At 40.6% G+C, this 18,422-nt stretch overlaps 1 protein-coding gene across 5 annotated transcripts in view; it reads right to left on the bottom strand.

The window, feature by feature from the left end:
• Positions 1 to 17,938, bottom strand: part of CPT1A (carnitine palmitoyltransferase 1A) — a 58,459-nt gene extending 40,521 nt beyond the window's left edge. The window contains exons 1-4 of one of the 5 annotated variants that reach the window (XM_048484033.1): positions 17,708 to 17,938; positions 16,675 to 16,749; positions 5,167 to 5,320; positions 2,382 to 2,521 (exon numbers count right to left, since the gene is read on the bottom strand). In XM_048484033.1, the coding sequence (XP_048339990.1) occupies positions 2,382 to 2,521; positions 5,167 to 5,307 (281 nt within the window). In that variant the 5' untranslated portion in view covers positions 5,308 to 5,320; positions 16,675 to 16,749; positions 17,708 to 17,938. The remainder of the gene's footprint in view (positions 1 to 2,381; positions 2,522 to 5,166; positions 5,321 to 16,674; positions 16,750 to 17,707) is intronic. The other 4 variants (XM_048484034.1, XM_048484031.1, XM_048484036.1 and 1 more) reach the window with 4 other exon arrangements.
• Positions 17,939 to 18,422: the final 484 nt, after the last annotated feature.

Raw genomic sequence — 18,422 nt, 5'->3', positions numbered from 1 at the left:
TTTAGTAAAAACTCCCACTGTACCAAACAAAATGTTCTTGCCACAGTGTGTCAGTCAACTCAAAATTTTTCCCAAGGTAATTCTACCATCAACTGGATACAAAGAGTAACTTATCAGTAGTAACTCATCTTGGGGTGACTATTCTACTGGTAGTTTTTTCCAGTAACTTATACAGTAGTCTGTATTGTTTAAAATATCAAGCTCTACACTTTTGGTGGATAAAAATGAAATAGATTTTTAAACCCTCTTTTATGAACTCTTCTTGTAAAAATAACTTGGTTTAAAATAGGACCTGATCAGTAGAAATATACACCCTTATATTCTCAGGAACTTAACTTATATTCTCAGGAACTTAAGAAAAGCTGTTCTCTGAAAGACAAATCTGGGAGAAATATTTTCATTGGTAATCAACACAGTAGTCTTTTTACTTGCACGTAAGGTTTATACTAGTGGCTACCCCTGAGGTCACCTACTGATCTGTCTCGATAACCTTTTACTTCTATCTTGTATCTAGTAACTTCCTGACCTCTGCAAATTGCTCAGTCCTCTAATTACATATATTTATGACTCGAATAAACGTATATTTGCCTTCCATTTCCTGAAGAATACCCATCTGCCTAATATCTGTTATTATCACCATTTGCTTCTGGCTGAAATGATTTACTTTTGTAGGGTAGAGCAGGGCAGTTACATGACAAAGAGAAAGGAGTATACTAAAGTGGAAAGGACCATCCACTGCAACCTTTTAGTGTTGATTCTAATCAGTAGTTGTCCATAAAAATCTACTATGGTGCAAGTTGTGAGAGGAGCTCTATTTGGAGTAATGAACGTTATGTTACCTAAAAAAATAAGTAGAATTGCATAATTTTCTAAAATAATAGCAATATTAAATTAAATATATATATATATATTAAATGCATACCTCGTATGAGATTTTATAAAGGCTCTAATGCCAGAAGTCTCCACCCTTGCTGAACCTATGGGTATTTTCAAACATTTAAAGACAGGTAATGGAGACCACCACAAAATGGCTGCTATGGGGAATGAAGTCATCTACAAAATGGCTGTCATTATACGTTTGGCCGTTCACAAAATGTTGGGAGTTATTGGGCCAAACATCCTTCTATAATGTTTCTGAACGAGTACTCCCTGCAGAATCAAAGTCCTGGGTACTTCTAAAGCTCCCTTTGGACAAAAATTATAGGGTACAAGCCATTTTTTACCATAGAGTTTGCCTGAATACCAGAGCATCCCTGGGATCATTAACTACATGATAACATCACTTCTGGAAGTGGTGTCATCATTTCGACCTTGACCTCTAGTAAGTTCCCTATAGGCCAGCCGAATGATGCCAGAGAAGGAGGCTTGGAGCAGAGAATTCCCCACCTCCAGGAAGAGAATTGCAACAGTAGAATAACAACAGGGAAGGAAGGTTGCATGGTACAGCCCAGTTTTGTCAGATCTCAGAAGCTAAGCAGAAAGATTCTGCAAAGGAAGGCAATGCCAAACCACCTCTCCTTCTCACTTGCCTTGAAAGTTCCTTGCTGAGCTTGCCATAAGTTGGCTGCAACTTGATGACACATGAACAATATAAGCATTCACGTGAATGAGCATTACACTTTGGGATTCTTTTCCCTGTCATTTCTAACGGGTATACTTCTACCCCAGAGGGAACAAAAGCAGACCAGAAAAAGGACTGAAACTTGAAACTTTGGGGCTCTGGGAGACACCAGTCAGTTGCACTATTCCACTCCTATTCCCTACATTTCTAAGCACACATGTCCAATATTAGAGTTTCTTACAGGAAGTGGCAAGCTCCTATCAGAACTGCCCAGCAAGTAGCCATTTCACTTCATCCAGAGAAAGAGAGTAAGAACTGGCCCCACATGTGTACCTGATGGATGTTTGTTTATTTATACCATTCGTACTCTACCTTTCTCCTCAAAAGGGACCCAAAGTGACATACATTGTTTGCCTTCATTTTATCCTCATCTCAACAACCCAGTGAAGTAGATTAGAATGAGAATGTGTAACTGGCCCAAAGTCACCCAATGAACTTCAACGGCAGAGTGGAAATTTGAACCTGAGTCTCTTAGATAACCCAAATGATAGCAGTGAGGACTATTAAAATGAGTAATATGGCCGAAATCAACAGATCCAAATAGCCAGGAGGACTAGAATTATAGGTGGGTGATGAGAGTCTTTCAATGTTCTAGTAATAGAAAAAATGCCAAACCAATGCCATGTGTCTCACTTCATGTACATAAACATCCATAACATGGACTCCTGTGTTACTATTTATTGGAAAAAGATGTTTAAATACTTCACATGTAACCAGAAAAATATGATTAAAGAGAAAAAAGAAGGCATGATATACTTACGTTGTGTCAAGGGTTCTGTTAATTTTTGCTATTAAGCCCAATGAAGGATCTATTTTGGCATACATTGTTGACATAACTCCCACCACTACAACAAGCCAACTGGAGGGGCTAGCTGGATAAACTCCTGTGATTATGCCATTCTACAAAGAAAAATAATTTTTACTTGTTTCATGTTTTCTGAAGCTTCCATTTCATATTTCCAAGAGAAATCTTGTTTTGAAATAACCCAACAGACAGGTAAATGTAACTATGTGAATACATACAAGCTTCCATATGATCCTCTGAAGATGCCAGCCACAGATGCAGGTGAAACGTCAGGAGAAAATGCTACTAGAACACGGCTGTACAGCCCAGAAACCACACAACACCTCATACGAGCTTTATTTATATACTATAAGTAAACTGAAAGATCTGGGCAAGTGAGCAAATTTCTTAAGCATGGCAGAGGTGGATTAAGACAGTTTTGCTGACATCCTAAAAATATACAGTGAGAGAAGAAGTGGGCAGGGGGAACAGCAGAGGACATGAAGGAATTCACAATTTTGCCACACCTCCCACTTGACTGCCTGCTTCCATAGAAAGGCAGACGTTAGCAAAGGAAAATACACTCTCAGAGGCAACAAAGACATTGATAACGTCATTCAGCAGAAGGAAGGAGACATGAGGACTTCTTGATCTCTTTCAGCTCTTGGCCGCACTATCTAAGGGGTAACTGGCAAAGGCCTTCTGCAGCACAAGTTATTTATTACATATCTTGCCACTCAATGCTACATTTTTAAAAAATCCTCACATTTCTTCTTCTGTTTGGTTCTGGAAACATTTTCCCTTCATTTTTCCTCCATTGTTTTCCTGAGCACTTTTACCATAATGTTTTTTTTCTATGTTTCTGAGCCAGATTTCCTTGAGCGTACTATCATGTTTAATGATCTTTAGTTCTCTATCTCACCATACACCAGCCCCTTATCTACACCTCCATGTAGTCACCCAACCTCCCCTTCACCCACTTTCTCCTCCCCGTCCTCTTCCATTTTTAAAATGATTTTTTCCCCTTGTCATATTGAACTAGTGATGTAACATTCAGGCAGAGACACACACAAACAGGGTCAATTGGATCAGCTTTTTCAGTTTCATACAGAACATGCAATGGTACCTTCAGGCACAGATGCAAAAAAGCAGGATCGATTTTGTGCGTGCGAGGGTTGTAATGTTAGGGTACAGACACAGGCTGGATGTTACTGCAGCTCTAATCTGGCTAAAAATATGGTAAGTAAGGTGCTTTTTACTTCCATTTTGTGCAAACACCTGGCCCTAATCCATACCCTGTGTAGTTGCCCAATCTCCCCTTCAGTCATTTTCTCCTCTCCTCCTCCATTTTTGAAAGTGTTTTTTATTTTTCTTTGTCATTTTTAAGTAGCAGTGTAATATTAGGGCAATTAGTTATTTTGAAGCTTGGGCGATTGAAAAGAGTTTTAGAAGTAATTGCTGGATGTAATCAGGGACTGCTGAGATGATGATCATGCCTTACTGCTGACTAAATTTGCCAAAAAATGTGGTTCCGTCTGTGTGGTGGGGGCAGGGGGGGTATGTATTTCTGTTTGTTCGGGTAATGGCGCCTGCTCCAAGAGTTGTTTTGGTTTCTATTTTGGGTTGGTAATTTTCAGTAGTAGCAATGAAGGTTGTGACAATTTGAATTACTGCTTTAAAATTTAACTCTATAAAGTGCTTGCACAAAAGAAAAAAGGGGGAGAGAAAGTTGTTCTTCTGGGTCATGGATGACATTCCACCACCATCAGGAATTAGACATTTTCAGCAGCAGCATGTGGAATAAATGCAACCGAAGAGACAAGGGGAACCCCACCATAATGATGGCGGGGGGGCAGATATGTGGAATGATTTCACGGAAAACATTTTCTAGACAAAAGGTCTGACCACTGGGATAATCTGCAGTAAACTGTACATGCAGAAAAGGCCCAAGAGTGTTCAAGGTAACAGATAGGCTTCTAAAAGACGATGCAGTACATCAATAACAACTGTGGTTTGATGAAGATGCTTCAAGGGTTCAGTTAGACAGAATAGAATAGGGTGTGAGAAGCAGCAGAAGTGGTAGGCAGAAACATAGGCAACTTCAGCCTTTCAGGGTAATAAATATTTAAGAGCAGGAGTTCATATTACCTAAATAAACCAGGTTTTCTTAATATATAATGTTAAAACAGAGAGTAATTTTGACGCTGAGAGTAATTTCACCAGCAATAGAATGCTGAGATACTGGGGTGACTAAAAGTAATTGCTGCGTGTAATCAGGGACTGCTACAGTAACTATAATGCATTACTGCAAATCAAATTTGGCCCAAAAATGTGGTTCTTGGGGGTGGTGAATATTCCTTCCTGCTCTAGAAGTTGTTCTGCCTTCCATTTTGGTTTGGTTGTTCTCAACAGTAGAAATGGAGGCTGAGTCATTTTTTAATTGCTGCTTCAAAACGTAGCTGCACAGTAACACTAGAACACCTGTGCAGAAGGAAACTGAGGAAGGTTGTTCTTATGCATCATGCATCCCACCACCATCAGGAATAAGTTTTCAACAGTAGCATGTGGAATAAATGCAACTGAAAAGACAAGGGGGGTGGAATCCCAAACCAACAGGGGAAAGGAGGTGTGTGGGGTGATTTCACAGAAAATGTTTCTAAGACACAAAGTTTGATCACTGGAAAAATCTGTGGTAAGCTACACATGTGGAAAAGGCCACACTTTGTCTTAGGAACAGATTCAGTCCTGAATTACTGATTACCTTGAATCTGATGAACTTCTTCTTCCAGGAATAGAGCCCAGATAGATAGATCTGCCTGAGAGCTTCATGGCTCATGCGCAGATCAATTCCATCTGGAGTTACAGTAAACTGAAATGCGACTGCTTGATGGGCTTCTGCCATGGTTAGACTGTATCTGTTGAGCAAAAGGATAAATATTAATAACCACTTATTATGTGAGAAATAATTAATCTAAAATACTATACTGTGCAGACCAAGAACATATTGGGGGGGGGGGGGGTTTACAGATGTTCAAGGAAGATACTGTCCAAGTGCCATTCTTGGGATTCAGATTATATCACAGGCATTCCTAGTATGGAAGGTAAAAACTTTGCTAACAATAACAAGAGGAAACTTCTGGCCAAAGGTAGTAGATAACAGAGAAGCTATGCTGTGGTACAGTCACATTACCTCACTAAGGCTAGATCAGATTCCCCCCCACATACACAGATGCGAACATCAGAACAAATACAGAGTTCCTGAATTCTGTATTCAAGTCAGTCATTTCTCATGAGAACTATCAAGGGCAAGTTAGCAAACCACTGGAAAGACCTGGAAGAACTTGAGTATAGTCTTAATATCCAGCCACAACTTATGGAAGGGATAGGTTGAAAGATTATTGATCTGAAGAAGAAATGCAGTAGCCTATCCCACATTTCACAAGTAGGAATCTGAAAGGACAAACAGGAGGCATCTCATTTCCCTCTCTCCCACTATTTCCACTTCCCTTACCATTAAAATTCCCACACACCCATTGGGAATGTGAACCTGGAGCTGCGGGACTGGGCTAGCCAGACTGTGGCTTGGCTAGCAAGCGGCACTTGGCAAGAGAAAGCAGGAACGGGGTGAGCGCTCGTGCTTTCCCACATGGGCTGGCTTGCTGGGGTCCCAGAAGAGCTGTCAAAGGCCATTGAGACTTTTAGGCCAGGCATCCTGCACAGTGCATAGTGGCAGCGGCAATGCCGGCTGGATCTGCTTGGCTGAAGCACTGAAACGTTGTTGTGAATCCACTCCCATGCACATTTGGGTGAAATGGCACTCGGTCGCTGCCATGGGCAGAAAACGTGCTTAGGGAATGTTTCGGAAAGGGTGAGTTGCCATGCTGGTCAGCAGTTCAACAGAAACAAAACTGAAATGTTGTCAGGCAGGGTGAACAGGCAGCAGGGTGGGGAAAATAAAGCGCTTGGGCACCTGTGGTGTTCCCATGGAAGCAGGTTCAATATGGGATTTTTGGAAAAGATCGACATTTTAGCAGTTTTTGAAAAACCCAAGACGAGGGAAATATCACAGGATAATCCTGTTTTACGAACGGGAGCCAAACAAAGTTCTTGCCCAAATATTTGCCCAGGTATTTCCCTTTGTCAACCTGGTATATTTGTACCATGTGGAATCAACCTCAGACTTTACTCTGGCATGCTAACAGCTAAACCACACTGCCTTTCACATAATGGGTGCTGTTGTACAGTAACAAGTAATCAGGCCTAGTTGAACCATGCAAGCTGGGTGATATTGTGACAGCCAGTGGTTGTTTCCAGGTCTAGGGTTGCCAACCTCCAGGTGGGACTTGGCGATCTCCCAGAATTCCAAGTTAATTCTAGACAACAGAGACCTGTTCCCAGGGGAAAATAACTGCTCTGGGGGCTGTGGCATTTCATCCATAGACATAATGAGGTGTCTCCCCTCCCCTAACTCCACCTTCCTCAGACTCCACATCAAATTGTCAAGGTCAAAGAATTTCCAACTTGTCAAGGTCAAGGAATTTCCAACCTGGAGCTAGCAACCCTAACCAGGCCTGACCCCAACAAGTCCTCCCTCAAAGACCAAAGACAATCCAGTAAAGAGCCCTGCCCCCAGCTTTTACTGACAGAACCAAGCCTGTAATCTGTGGTTGCTAGAAAATGGCCACTGAGAAAATCTATTGCTTAAAGCTATAGGTACTCTGTTTTTAATTTTTAGCTTTTTGTGGGGGAGGAGTTTTTTAAAATGACTTTACATTTTTCTGCAAACCTGGGGTCTTTTTCAGGTTTGATAGAAAGGTATGTCTTGCCCAGTCACAGCTCCAGTCACCAAATTTAAGTATCCTCAATTGGGCCAACTTGGCTATTAGTATATAGATTTACTTCATTTATAACCTGCATTTCTCCCCAATTAAGAAACTGTTTTTATACCCTGCTTTTCTCTACTTTTAAGGAATGGCAAGGCAGCTTACAATTGCCTTCCCTTTCTCCTCTCCTCCATTTTATTTTCACAACAACCTTGTGAGGCACATTAGGCTAAGGGTACTGTGATTGGCTCAAGATCACCCAGCAAGCTTCCATGACAGAGAAGGAATCTGAACCTGAGTCGCCCAGATCCAGCAATAACAACTACAGAACACAGCAGAACTAAGGAGGAAATATTCTATAGTAACTCCCAAAATATGACTATTGCATTTGAAATCACAAAAGCCAATATCACAGATACAGTAAACAATTTTCATAATGACGGACAACGCATACAACATTTTGCATACAGCACTCAGAATCTTTTGAATGTGGTACCTCATAATCATATCTCACCTGCATCTTGCAAAATAGCCCAACATGCACAGCGAAACATTATTTGAGCAGTGGGGACACTTCAGAAGTGCACTCACTTCATTTTGATCAGATTAATCATTTCTTCTCAGGATGAAGCTCAGAAAAAAACTTGTTCTGCACAGCCATCCTCTGCTGCAAATTCACAGAGTGCCAACCAACTGGCTTATAGGATATCATAAAATGACCTTCTACTCTCTATTCTATACAAGTGTTTCCATTTTAAAAATGGGCTTTTTAACATGACATTTAACTGAAAATTAACATTTAACTGCACATGCTGTATTTCAAAACTTTAAAAATACAGCAAGCCCTCCTGCAGCACAAGGGGAGAGGGATAGCCAATGTGAGTCTCAGCTCTGGAATTACTGCTACGTACTCTATTATTTTGCATGTTAAAATGGGTGCAAAGCCAAGCTTCCTCAACAGAAGGGAGGGGAGGTTCTAAAACATTTGAATGCAGCCTAAGAAGTATTATGCTGAATAAGATCACTGACTGAGTTCTTGGGCAAGATAAGACTTGACAGAAGGATTTCCTCACAGCTCATTTCTTTCACTACCACATTATAGTCTAAATCTTCAGTAGTTGCATTTAAAATAAATATGTGCATTTTAGGTTAAGCAACAATAAACTATGAAAATATTTCATAAGGTAAGAAAAGAGAAGCTGGAGAAAGACATAGGGGAAAGAATGTCATTAGATGCAACAAGGAGTATGCAAAGGAGTATGCTGGTGAAAGCCAGCATGGTGTAGTGGCTGACTCTAATCTGGACAACCAGGTTGATTCCTCACTTTTCCACGCGAAGCCAGCTGGGTGACCTTGGGCTTGTCACAGTTCTCTTGCGATAATCAGCTAGACCTTCAAGATACTGAAAATGCAGCTGCTTCTTGACATTAAAAACTGAATGCTTCACCTTTACAAGCAGCCCAGTCCAGATGGGCAAGGGGTGGGGGTGGAATGGCCAGACAAGGTGGCATGGGCTTAAGCAGATGCGTTTGCCCTCCTGGTCAGTGTAAGCGGCATTTACGCCAGATGGGAGGGCAAACAGGGAAGTAGGGAGGCGCTGCGGACCTCCATGGTGGCCAACCCACTTCTGGCCAATGCAACTGGGGGACAATTAGGGGGTGCTTCCAGACGCAGAGCCAACGTTAGTCACTGGGCTTTGGCCCCAGGAACACCAGCGGCAGGGAAGAAGGACTTGCTGGCATAACCATTTCCCCTCTAGAGGATTTTTGGGGAGCCAGGGAGGTTTTTTGCTTCCTCTGCCTCCACACACTGCCAGAAAGCCCTCTGGAGGTTGTGTGGCAGCTTTCCCATCCCTGGCCACCCTCTCAATTAGAATTGCACTAGAAATCTCAAATAGAGTATTCTCCCTTACATACAGAACCATATTCAAGAGCTGTAAAATACAACTATGATATAAATTGAGAGGCACATGCCTTCAAAACATGGCAATGTCATGCATAATGCACATTGTGACAAAAAAATCCCAGTCTCACAGAAAAGTACACTGTGGCAAAAAGGACACTGCAATCCTATGCAATACAACCCAGGAGTCAGAGTTTGAGAGTAGGCATCCTTACATTCAGAGGGAATCACTTCTGAGGAAATGTTCATAGGATTGGGCTATTCATATCTCTTTTGAGATCATTCTGTTGCTCTGCAACAAGCTTTTAATAGTCTACTGCAGAGCATTTTCCCCGCCTCCACATTTCTGTAGCAGTCACGTGTTTATCCAGAAAAGTAGGTAAAAGGGGACAGTGTTACAGAGCATGCGTCTTGATTTAGAAATGCAGATCTCTTTGCTGCCAGGAATGCAGAAGCCACAGGAAATTACTCAAATGGAAAGAAGAGGAAACATGTTTATTTGGGCTGCAGTGGTTATCGCTTTAATATCTGAGTACAATTCTTACTAAGGATATTAAGACGTGGGCTATAAAAAGCAGAGCTTTTCAGTCGCTTCACTTGCAAACCTTCATAGTTTTAGAGTTGCCTATGCCAGAAACGTCCATTCTTAATCATTTCCTTTGTTCTCATTGCAAAATATTATAAAAAAGGATGGGAATAATGTATTTGATCCAAAGAAATATTAACAGAAATATTAAAGAAATATTATCTGTTCTTCCATATTGCAATGCCCTGCATCTCCCTGAAAGCTTCAAGATGACTCTCGAGAATAGTATACGATGCAGCACAGGAGGTTGTAGTGAGAAGAGGGAACTGTGGGAATTCCCTCTCCCCTCCCCCATACACTTACTCCTTGGGCCAGCAGAGTTACGCATTTGTTCATGCTGTGTGAGCTTGGAGCCAACACACTATATTGTGAAAGACTCAAAGGAAGCAGAAACCAACTTCAGTTTCGTTCCTTAGAGTAATGATTTCAACAGCTTAATTGAGCAGGGGTGAAATTTTTATTCATATTTGCAGGTACACAAAGGACTTTAAAAAGAGACAGAGAAAGACCTCTAATTTGGACCCAACAACAGCCTTAGTCCATTTTTTACAATGTAATAAAAATTCAAATTGCTAAAATAGCCTCCTAGCCATACAAAACAGTACAGGTTGAACTGTGAAAAAACAGAATCTCTCCTTATCTGACCTCCACCAATGTATGCTAATATGTTTGTCATTCTGTTACCAAGAACAAAGGTTATCCTTTAAACCCAGCTTGCCCCTGACCAATAAACCTTACGATGAATAGCTTATCCTTAATGAACCAAAGCTTCAAAGAAAATCTGGAACAAACCTACTAGATCACAGGATTGTGCAATCCATGATTGTGTAATTTCATTCAGCTATCTAGGATTTACCTTTCTCTCTGTAGATTTAGGTAGACAACAGCCACAGTGAATTTAGGCTATGAATTATGCACAAAAATTTCTGCAGTTTTTGATCAGGACTGTTTTATTGCCAAATTTGGGACCTAAAGGGTTTAAGATGACCAGAAAGCAGAAACAATAGATTCAAATCATAAATGAACTGTAAGGGATGGGCAGGAGATATGGTGCAAAACATTTACCAAAAAAACAACAACAACCCTACAATAAACAGACATGTCATTCCTTACAGCCTTCATGCATGTATGTCAAAGCAGGCTTTGGTGACAAAAGCAAACACCACAATAGATTATCACCTCTGTACGGCTGCTTCTCATGGGACACAAGCAACGTTTATAATGGAAATGCCCATGCAGAAGAGATGTAAGACATTATTATATTATGGGTTATGTGGCTTCACCAATGCATACATTCACAGATTAACAAAGGGAAGCAGACTAACGATTCATGTTAAGATGTATACATGGGTCATTTATGCACTTGTGATCTGCCCCACAGTAAGTGCACATTCCCTTCAGGTCAGATTCTTGGTTGCACACATGTTTTTCCCACTCCTAAACTCACTGCACTGCAGATCAGAGAACAACTGCAGTTTCCAAAACCTCCAAAAGTGTGACTTTTCCTCAGCTCACTTAGGCTTTGTTCATACCTACTGTTTTTTCCTCCTTCCCCTGCTTATCCAATAGCAATTCCTACCACTCTACAGACCAGCAGAAAGGCCCAAAGGGTTTCTTTCTTTTAAAAAAATTAGGGCCAAAACAAACAAAAAAGGCAGCAGACAACATCGGAAGTGGTGGAAAGCAGCTGGCTTGGCTAGGGAAGAAACCATAGTTTAAACAAACAACTCCAGGGGAAATACCCTGCAAGGAAGCCATGGGGTAAGCACTGCATGCATAATAGGCTATAAAGTCTCTAATGTTAAAAAAAAACCCAATGATTCGGATTACTCATAAAAATAGTTAATTTTTCACAAATGAGGCAGTAGTACCAGCCCCTTTCCTCTCATAAAAGAGTCAGGGAACCAATCTCTTCTCCAGCTCTAAGTCCTAAGTAAATAATACTTCACTAATTATTCACCAGTTCAGAAGGTAAGGAGAAAACTTTGGACTCATGCAACTACAGAGTCTACATATCATTCTTAGAAGGACACTGTGTATACTTATCATAGCTGCATGGAAACAGTAGCAAAAGAAAAGATGCATTTGAGGCAATATATAGGAAACAACTTTGATTACTTAACCATTATTTTGGTTAGTTCACATACTTTCCCAATAACTAAAAAAAATGGTTTAAAAAAAACCCTGAGTACGAGGGAATGTAATTTGATGCTTTTTTCAATAACATTACTACATAACACGAAGAGGCCAAAGCGCATGGAATCATTTTTATAGTGTGGTTAAGGATAGAAAGTGTACTGACAAACTGGTTTCCCTTTAAACAAGGAAAGAAGAGACATTTAGACATAATCTTTACTGGCAAACAGCTGAATATCAATATAGTGATTGTTTTGAATCAGGAACATAATTAACTTCTACCAAGCCTATGGATGAGCTACAGTTCCACCCTAGTTGGCCTCCCTCCTCCTGTGCCATCCTTTCTCTTCCTCCTTGTGCCCCCCTTCCTCTCCTCTTCCCCCTTCCCTCTCTTTTTGTCACCTCCCAGATTGTTCTCCCTATTATTGGTATCAGTTTTATAGTGTGCTGTCTTACATTTTACATTTGGTCAGGATTTTAATGTTAGCCTTTACACTATATAGGGCATCCTTTTTACTGAATATTTTACATGTTGTTAGCTGCCCTGAGCTACATTGGGAAAGGGTGGGATAAAAATCAAATAAATAAACGTTCAGGAGAGAATTCCCTAATACTTTGGAACTAGCAATGTTGCAGACACCTACAGCTACAGTGTAAACTGCCACTTTTGCCTGTGTATACTGAATATTCTCCAGAAGTAGAACTTTAAAGAACAATCCTATTATTTCTGTTTGGATCAAGAAGCAAATATACACACAACCATTAAGTTCCAGAAACAGTTGTTTGCTGTGTCTTTTTCAGTCCCGTACTTACTCCAGCTCCAGCCCACCTATAGAATTTGGTTGAGAATTGTGGTTTAATTTTATGAAGCCATTCACAACGTCACCTCAAAGGCATTTCTGCAAGGCAGTGAACTTCTTGAAACTCCACCCTTCCTCCACAAGCAAAGAAAGATCATATGACAGACTGAGAAAAGTGGGTAAAAGGTTATGCTGATGATCAACACAACACTAGACTGCAAAAGCTTGATTTGTCTTTCATTCTCCGGACTAAAAATTCCGTTTCTGTGTCCCACTTCTTACCAAAACAGGAAACAACACTGACTTCCCATGAAAACTATGATCAACTCCGAATAAGCACATGCCAAAATGGCATGAAAGGAAAATATGTCTGCATTCAACTCAAGCCAATCTAGCAGCCAATTTGATCTTCTCAGTTTTAGCACAGGATAAAATGTAAGCACAAATTGTGTATGTGTTAGAAGTAACAATGACTACTGGTATCATTAATTTAAATACAAATATACAACAAAAATTTGTTACAGGAGACTACATTTTAATTAAGGCATTTTTATACTTAAAATAGAAAAAATAATATATTTGAGTTTGCTAATATCCCACATGTGGAGTCTAGTCATTAGGATATTGTTAGCAATAATTACTTCTTCAATCTAATAACCTTCCAAAAAGTTAAAATAATGTATTACATTGTCAACCAAATTAGGAAGAATATGTACTTTTTTGGTAGGAAGATAAAGGCACCCTACCATCTCACTAGCATTTGAGTTTATCCAGAGACAATCATCCCTTCTAAATAGTAAATGACATGGATCGAGCACCTAAAGTCAGGTCAGTGAAATATGGTGGAGAATCCTTAGTATGGAAAATTCTCTAAAAATGCAGGATGATGTGGCTTGGTAAATTTCACCCATACTGTAGGAAGTACACAATGCCAAGGGAAGTGAGACATCAAATTGGGGGGGGGGGGGGCAGAAAGACCTACTTTGAGTCGCTATGACCTTATAGTTCTTGGAGAAAATGACTTAGACAGGAGCCCCACAAGGAATTACTGGGGAATAAATCACTGAGAAATCTAAAAAAACATGCAAACTGCAGTTATTAGATTCTGAATTTAAACCTCAGAACTTGAAGTTAAGTTTTCTTATCCTCCAACTGTCCATCTATAGTCAAACATCTGTCTCTCTCAAGTTACAATTCATATAAACAAAGAAACTCGTAAACCTCTGTGCAGTTTGCACTCAAAAGCCAATCACAAACTCAACTTCTAAATACTGTAAAATCTGTCACAATATCTCAAAGCCACTTTTGGTTTCAAACTGTTTTAAAATGCCAATGTGGGGAAAAGAGAAAATATGAAAAATAGCTTTAAAAAACCCACATACAAATTCACACCCTTTCTTTGCCTCCTTGTGATAAAATTTCCTAAGACAGCTCAACAAGTAAATTCATTACAAACTTTTAGATTCACTCCATTCAACATTCCAAATTCTAGTAAGCAGAAATCATACCACCTCATCAGCAAGGATTTATTTTACTCTAATTGTTCCCTCTCACTTTGTGCTAGATAGGTAATTGCATGTTTTCTTATGCAACTCTGAGTATAATATGGAAACTGTATGTTGACTGCCCTGCTATGAATTCAGGTGAGTGAACATTGTGGTTGCTCAAATATAATTTGTTTTACAAATTATACCAGAGAGAACACTCAAAGCATTTTTACTTGAAGTTTCTGAACTTTTGTCTTTAGTAATTGGATGGATTTTTTATATTATGTTCCCTCCTAAAAGAACGTTAAGAACTCACTTTACACTGCAGAGATTCATTAACTTCTTTCGTTTTCAGTCAAAGCAGGAACTGTCCACAGCTATGTCCACCAAAGTGAGCTTTGACTCTTTAAAGTTCATACCCCAAACTTGTATTGGTCTCTGAGGTGTTACTGGAATCTAGCTATTCACTGCAGTGGTTAATGTGGACTAGGATCTGAAAGATCCAGGTTCAAATCCCCATTTGGTTATGGTGGTTTACCGGGTGTCCTTGGGCAGTCACTTGCTTTTAGCATGGCCCACTTCACAAGATTGTTGTGAAGATAAAATAGAGTCAACATATGTAAGAGTGTCAGACTATGATATAGGAGAACCACACTCAGATCTCTGCTCTGCCATGGAAGCTTGCTAAGTGATCTTGAGCCAATCACATACTCTCAGGTTAACCTGCTCCCCAGGGCTATTGTAAGGATATAATAGAGCATAGGAAAATGATGGAAGTTGCTTTGGGTCCCCACTGGGGAGAAAACCTGGTTACAACAAAATTAGATTTACAAAATATATGTTCCTCCAATAAGCATGGCTTCATTTCTCACACAAGGCTTGGAAGAACTGAAGCATTCCCGGACAGAATGCAACATTAGGAGTAAAATTACTTTAAACACCATATTGGGAGTTTTTACCGCTGCTTTTAAATGTTATCTAATTGCACTGTTAAATGCTGTACACCGCCCAGAGCCCCCCAGGGATGGGGCGGTATAAAAAGCGAATTAAATAAATAAATAAATAAATAAATAAATAAATAAATAAATAAATATGCACAGGGAACTAGCTGTAATTATCTAGATATGGTGGCAGGACATTCAGCCCATTTATGAAAAGTACTTGTGACTGTTCTACAGAATAAGATCTGAGGCAGATCTAGAGTAAGTACTGTGGATATAGCTAAGAATCCCAGCATTTCTAGATCAAAACTAAATGGTCCAGCACATGCCCTAATAAACTTTCTTTGGCTCTAGAAGCCAGTCCAAAAATTTAGGCACCAGGTTATTTTTTAATTATTGCTGCCACAAAAACACTAGGTGCCACAACAAGCTGTCCAGACACTTTGGCAACCTGATTGCTGCGATTTGTTAGACTCTAGTCCAGCATATCTGCTGTTCCACACAAGAATGAACAAAATTCCATTTTTTACATCCCCCAAGTACCTTGGAGATTAGGGTGCATAACTGCCTGTTCTATATCATCTGACAAAGGAAGAAAGAACAAATTGTAGTATGAACAAGAAACAAGAAAGATTGTGACTTGAAGTCTTGGTAGGTGAAATAAGGAGAGTTAGCACTTTCTTTGCAATTCATTTTAGGTTCTATATATTGCATGTTTTACCATAATAGATTACTATAATTTTGCTCATTCTGACACTTCTGCTTAACTACATAAACAACGTAGTATACTATCTACTAAAGAATTCTGAAAAGCATTAAAAACACTTTTCTTTTTTTTACCAAAGGCAATTCTGGACATTTTTCAGCCTTATCCAGCTTTTCCAGTTATACCAGAACCATACTTGTTGATGACAATTGATACCAGACATGTATGGCCACAAAAAGAAAATAGTGGAATATTAAGTTCTAAATGAAGATTTTCAGGTGATATTTGCAGGGACCAGCCAAGCAAGAATCCCTGATTCCCTTCACCAAGCATATAATGTCACCACATTCTACAAATATAAAATTTGTATTTAAACAGAAATGTCCTTAATCCCAGATATTACACAATGTCATTTGTTTCCCCATTATCAAAACAGGTATCTACAAGGCCGAAATGCTTCTTGGCAACCTGAACAGATGCAGTTCCAAGACTCTCTAAAGTTTACAGGTATAGACTTACCAGTACACAATACCACAGATTACATATTATTTACCTGATCCCATCATGCATCCCCACACCTTCAGCTTTTAACTAATATGAAATCAAGAGCTAAAAAAATGCAGCCAGTTCATTTTACACCAATTATATGGGATATAAATTTGCCCTTCCTAAGAAGGAAATTCTCTTTGGAAAAAAAATCATTATTTCATTTTAAACACTGAAGAATTTTACTTGGGAAACATGACACTGTATTTTTGGAGCACTAACCTGTGTCTTAGCCAAATTAAATTATGTTCTTAACCCTTTTATCAGGTTTTTAATCTACTGATTCTGTTTTATATACAATGAAGCTTATTTAAATTGCATTGTCTGCCTGTTAATACTGACTGGTAAAAAATTCTCTTACGTGACCCACGGTTCAGATAAGGTCGTCTAATGTTTTCTTTTAATAAACATGGGAATCTGAAATAGCAAACATACAGCAAATCTTCAGTAACATTTTTAAAAGGTCAAAATCCTAACAGTATTGTAGAAGATAACAGATTTTTTAAAATGCTTATATGAACTGAGTATTCCCTGTTTGACTGACTGACACACCAGAACAGGAAAAACACAGTAGCTCCACACTCAAAACTGCCAACTGGTTAAGGATACAAGGAAACATCTGTTTTCAAATTATTCTTCATAAAATTTAGTAAAGAGAGTGAAACAAGTTAGCCTTACATAAGCAGGGAGTCCTTCTATTCCTGCTTCGTCCATTAATGGGGGGTGGGAGGAAGGATTTTAATCCATAATTATTAAAGGCTTAATTACTAAGTCAGGTGAACACTGCAGTACTCCAAGAAGTACACATCTGGGTTGGCTAAAGATGACATAGTAACACTGAACAGAATGCACTTTCAGCTAGTTTAAGCTTAGCACAGGAAGAAAAGGAGCAGATTTACACAGGTGTGGCACTGCCAAGGACAGCTTGAAAGGAGGGGGGAGGGGAGACGTCAGTGAATCAGCTGGACTGAAGCTTCTTCAAGGAAGCTCCTCCCCATTCATGATCTTCACTTGTAACTTGTGCAAGGGGGGGGGGCCGATCCACGTCATTCTAAGTCGCTTTCTCTCCCAGAGTCTGCACTTTTATGCCATGCTTTTTGCACTTTGCACAAGATTGTTGTATCCCCTAAGACTTCCTTCTCCCAGGAAAGCCAAGCAGGTGACACTCGCGAAGAGCAGATTCTCCTAGACAGTCCCTCATACTGACAGCAAAATGCGCTCCCGGCCGCTCCCACCCTGGAATCTGTCATATCCCCTCGCATAATACTCCTCTTCCCCACCACCCCACCCTTTTCGTGGGGCTCCTTCCAATTCTCAAAGGGCAGAACAGCCACAAAGGCGACAGGCACGTGGAGAAAACCTAAGTGTCGCTTACCGCTCGAGGGGAGACGCTCAGGGCGGAAGGGGGAGAGGTGCCGCAGGCGTCCGTCTGCAAAAGAAAGAGAGCGCAGGGAGAAGCGCGCGAGAGTGTGGCCCGCGCGCAGCGAAGCCCCAGGAGTGCGGGTTCTACCGGCTGATTCCGGATTGGTTGAGCGGGCAGTAGGCGGGGCGCTGGCCAAAATGGGAGGGGGGAGTCGCGCGGGATTAGTGGTTTAGAGGAGGTGGTTGTATTGCAGTGCGGCTGGGTCGAACGAGAGCGAAAGAGGGGCGCGGCAGGGGCGCGCGCTGGGACGGTCCGGAGCACGTGGGAGGAGCTGGGGTGGAAGGAGGCAGGGAAAGCGGCAACACCAGCCTTTCTCCTTCACGCCCCGTTGCCAAGTCTTGTATTGAGCGATGGCGAGAGGGAGGGAGCGGAGCGTTGTCTTGTAACGTGCGGATAGCCATTGTCCTAAGGGGGTGGGGCTTTTGCACGTAGTGTTTGAAGTAGTTCTGCTGGAGGGAGAATCTCCGCACCTATTTCTGTGGTGTGGCTGAGTGACACAGAAGGAGTTCCTTTAATCAACTGTACTTGCGAAAAGCTAATTTCCCGGAACGAAGCCTATTTCCTCTGTTGGGCCCGTTGTTCGCTGAGCGGGGGCTGGACTTCAAAAAGGAAACAAGTTCCTCGTGGCGCCGCCGTTAAATGTAGAAAACTGGCTTGCCCTTTCCCT

This window comes from Sphaerodactylus townsendi, linkage group LG02 (genome assembly GCF_021028975.2).
Source record: "Sphaerodactylus townsendi isolate TG3544 linkage group LG02, MPM_Stown_v2.3, whole genome shotgun sequence".
Lineage (NCBI taxonomy): Eukaryota > Metazoa > Chordata > Lepidosauria > Squamata > Sphaerodactylidae > Sphaerodactylus > Sphaerodactylus townsendi.
Note: the sequence above shows the minus strand (reverse complement) of the source record. Positions and strands in the feature narration are given on the sequence as shown.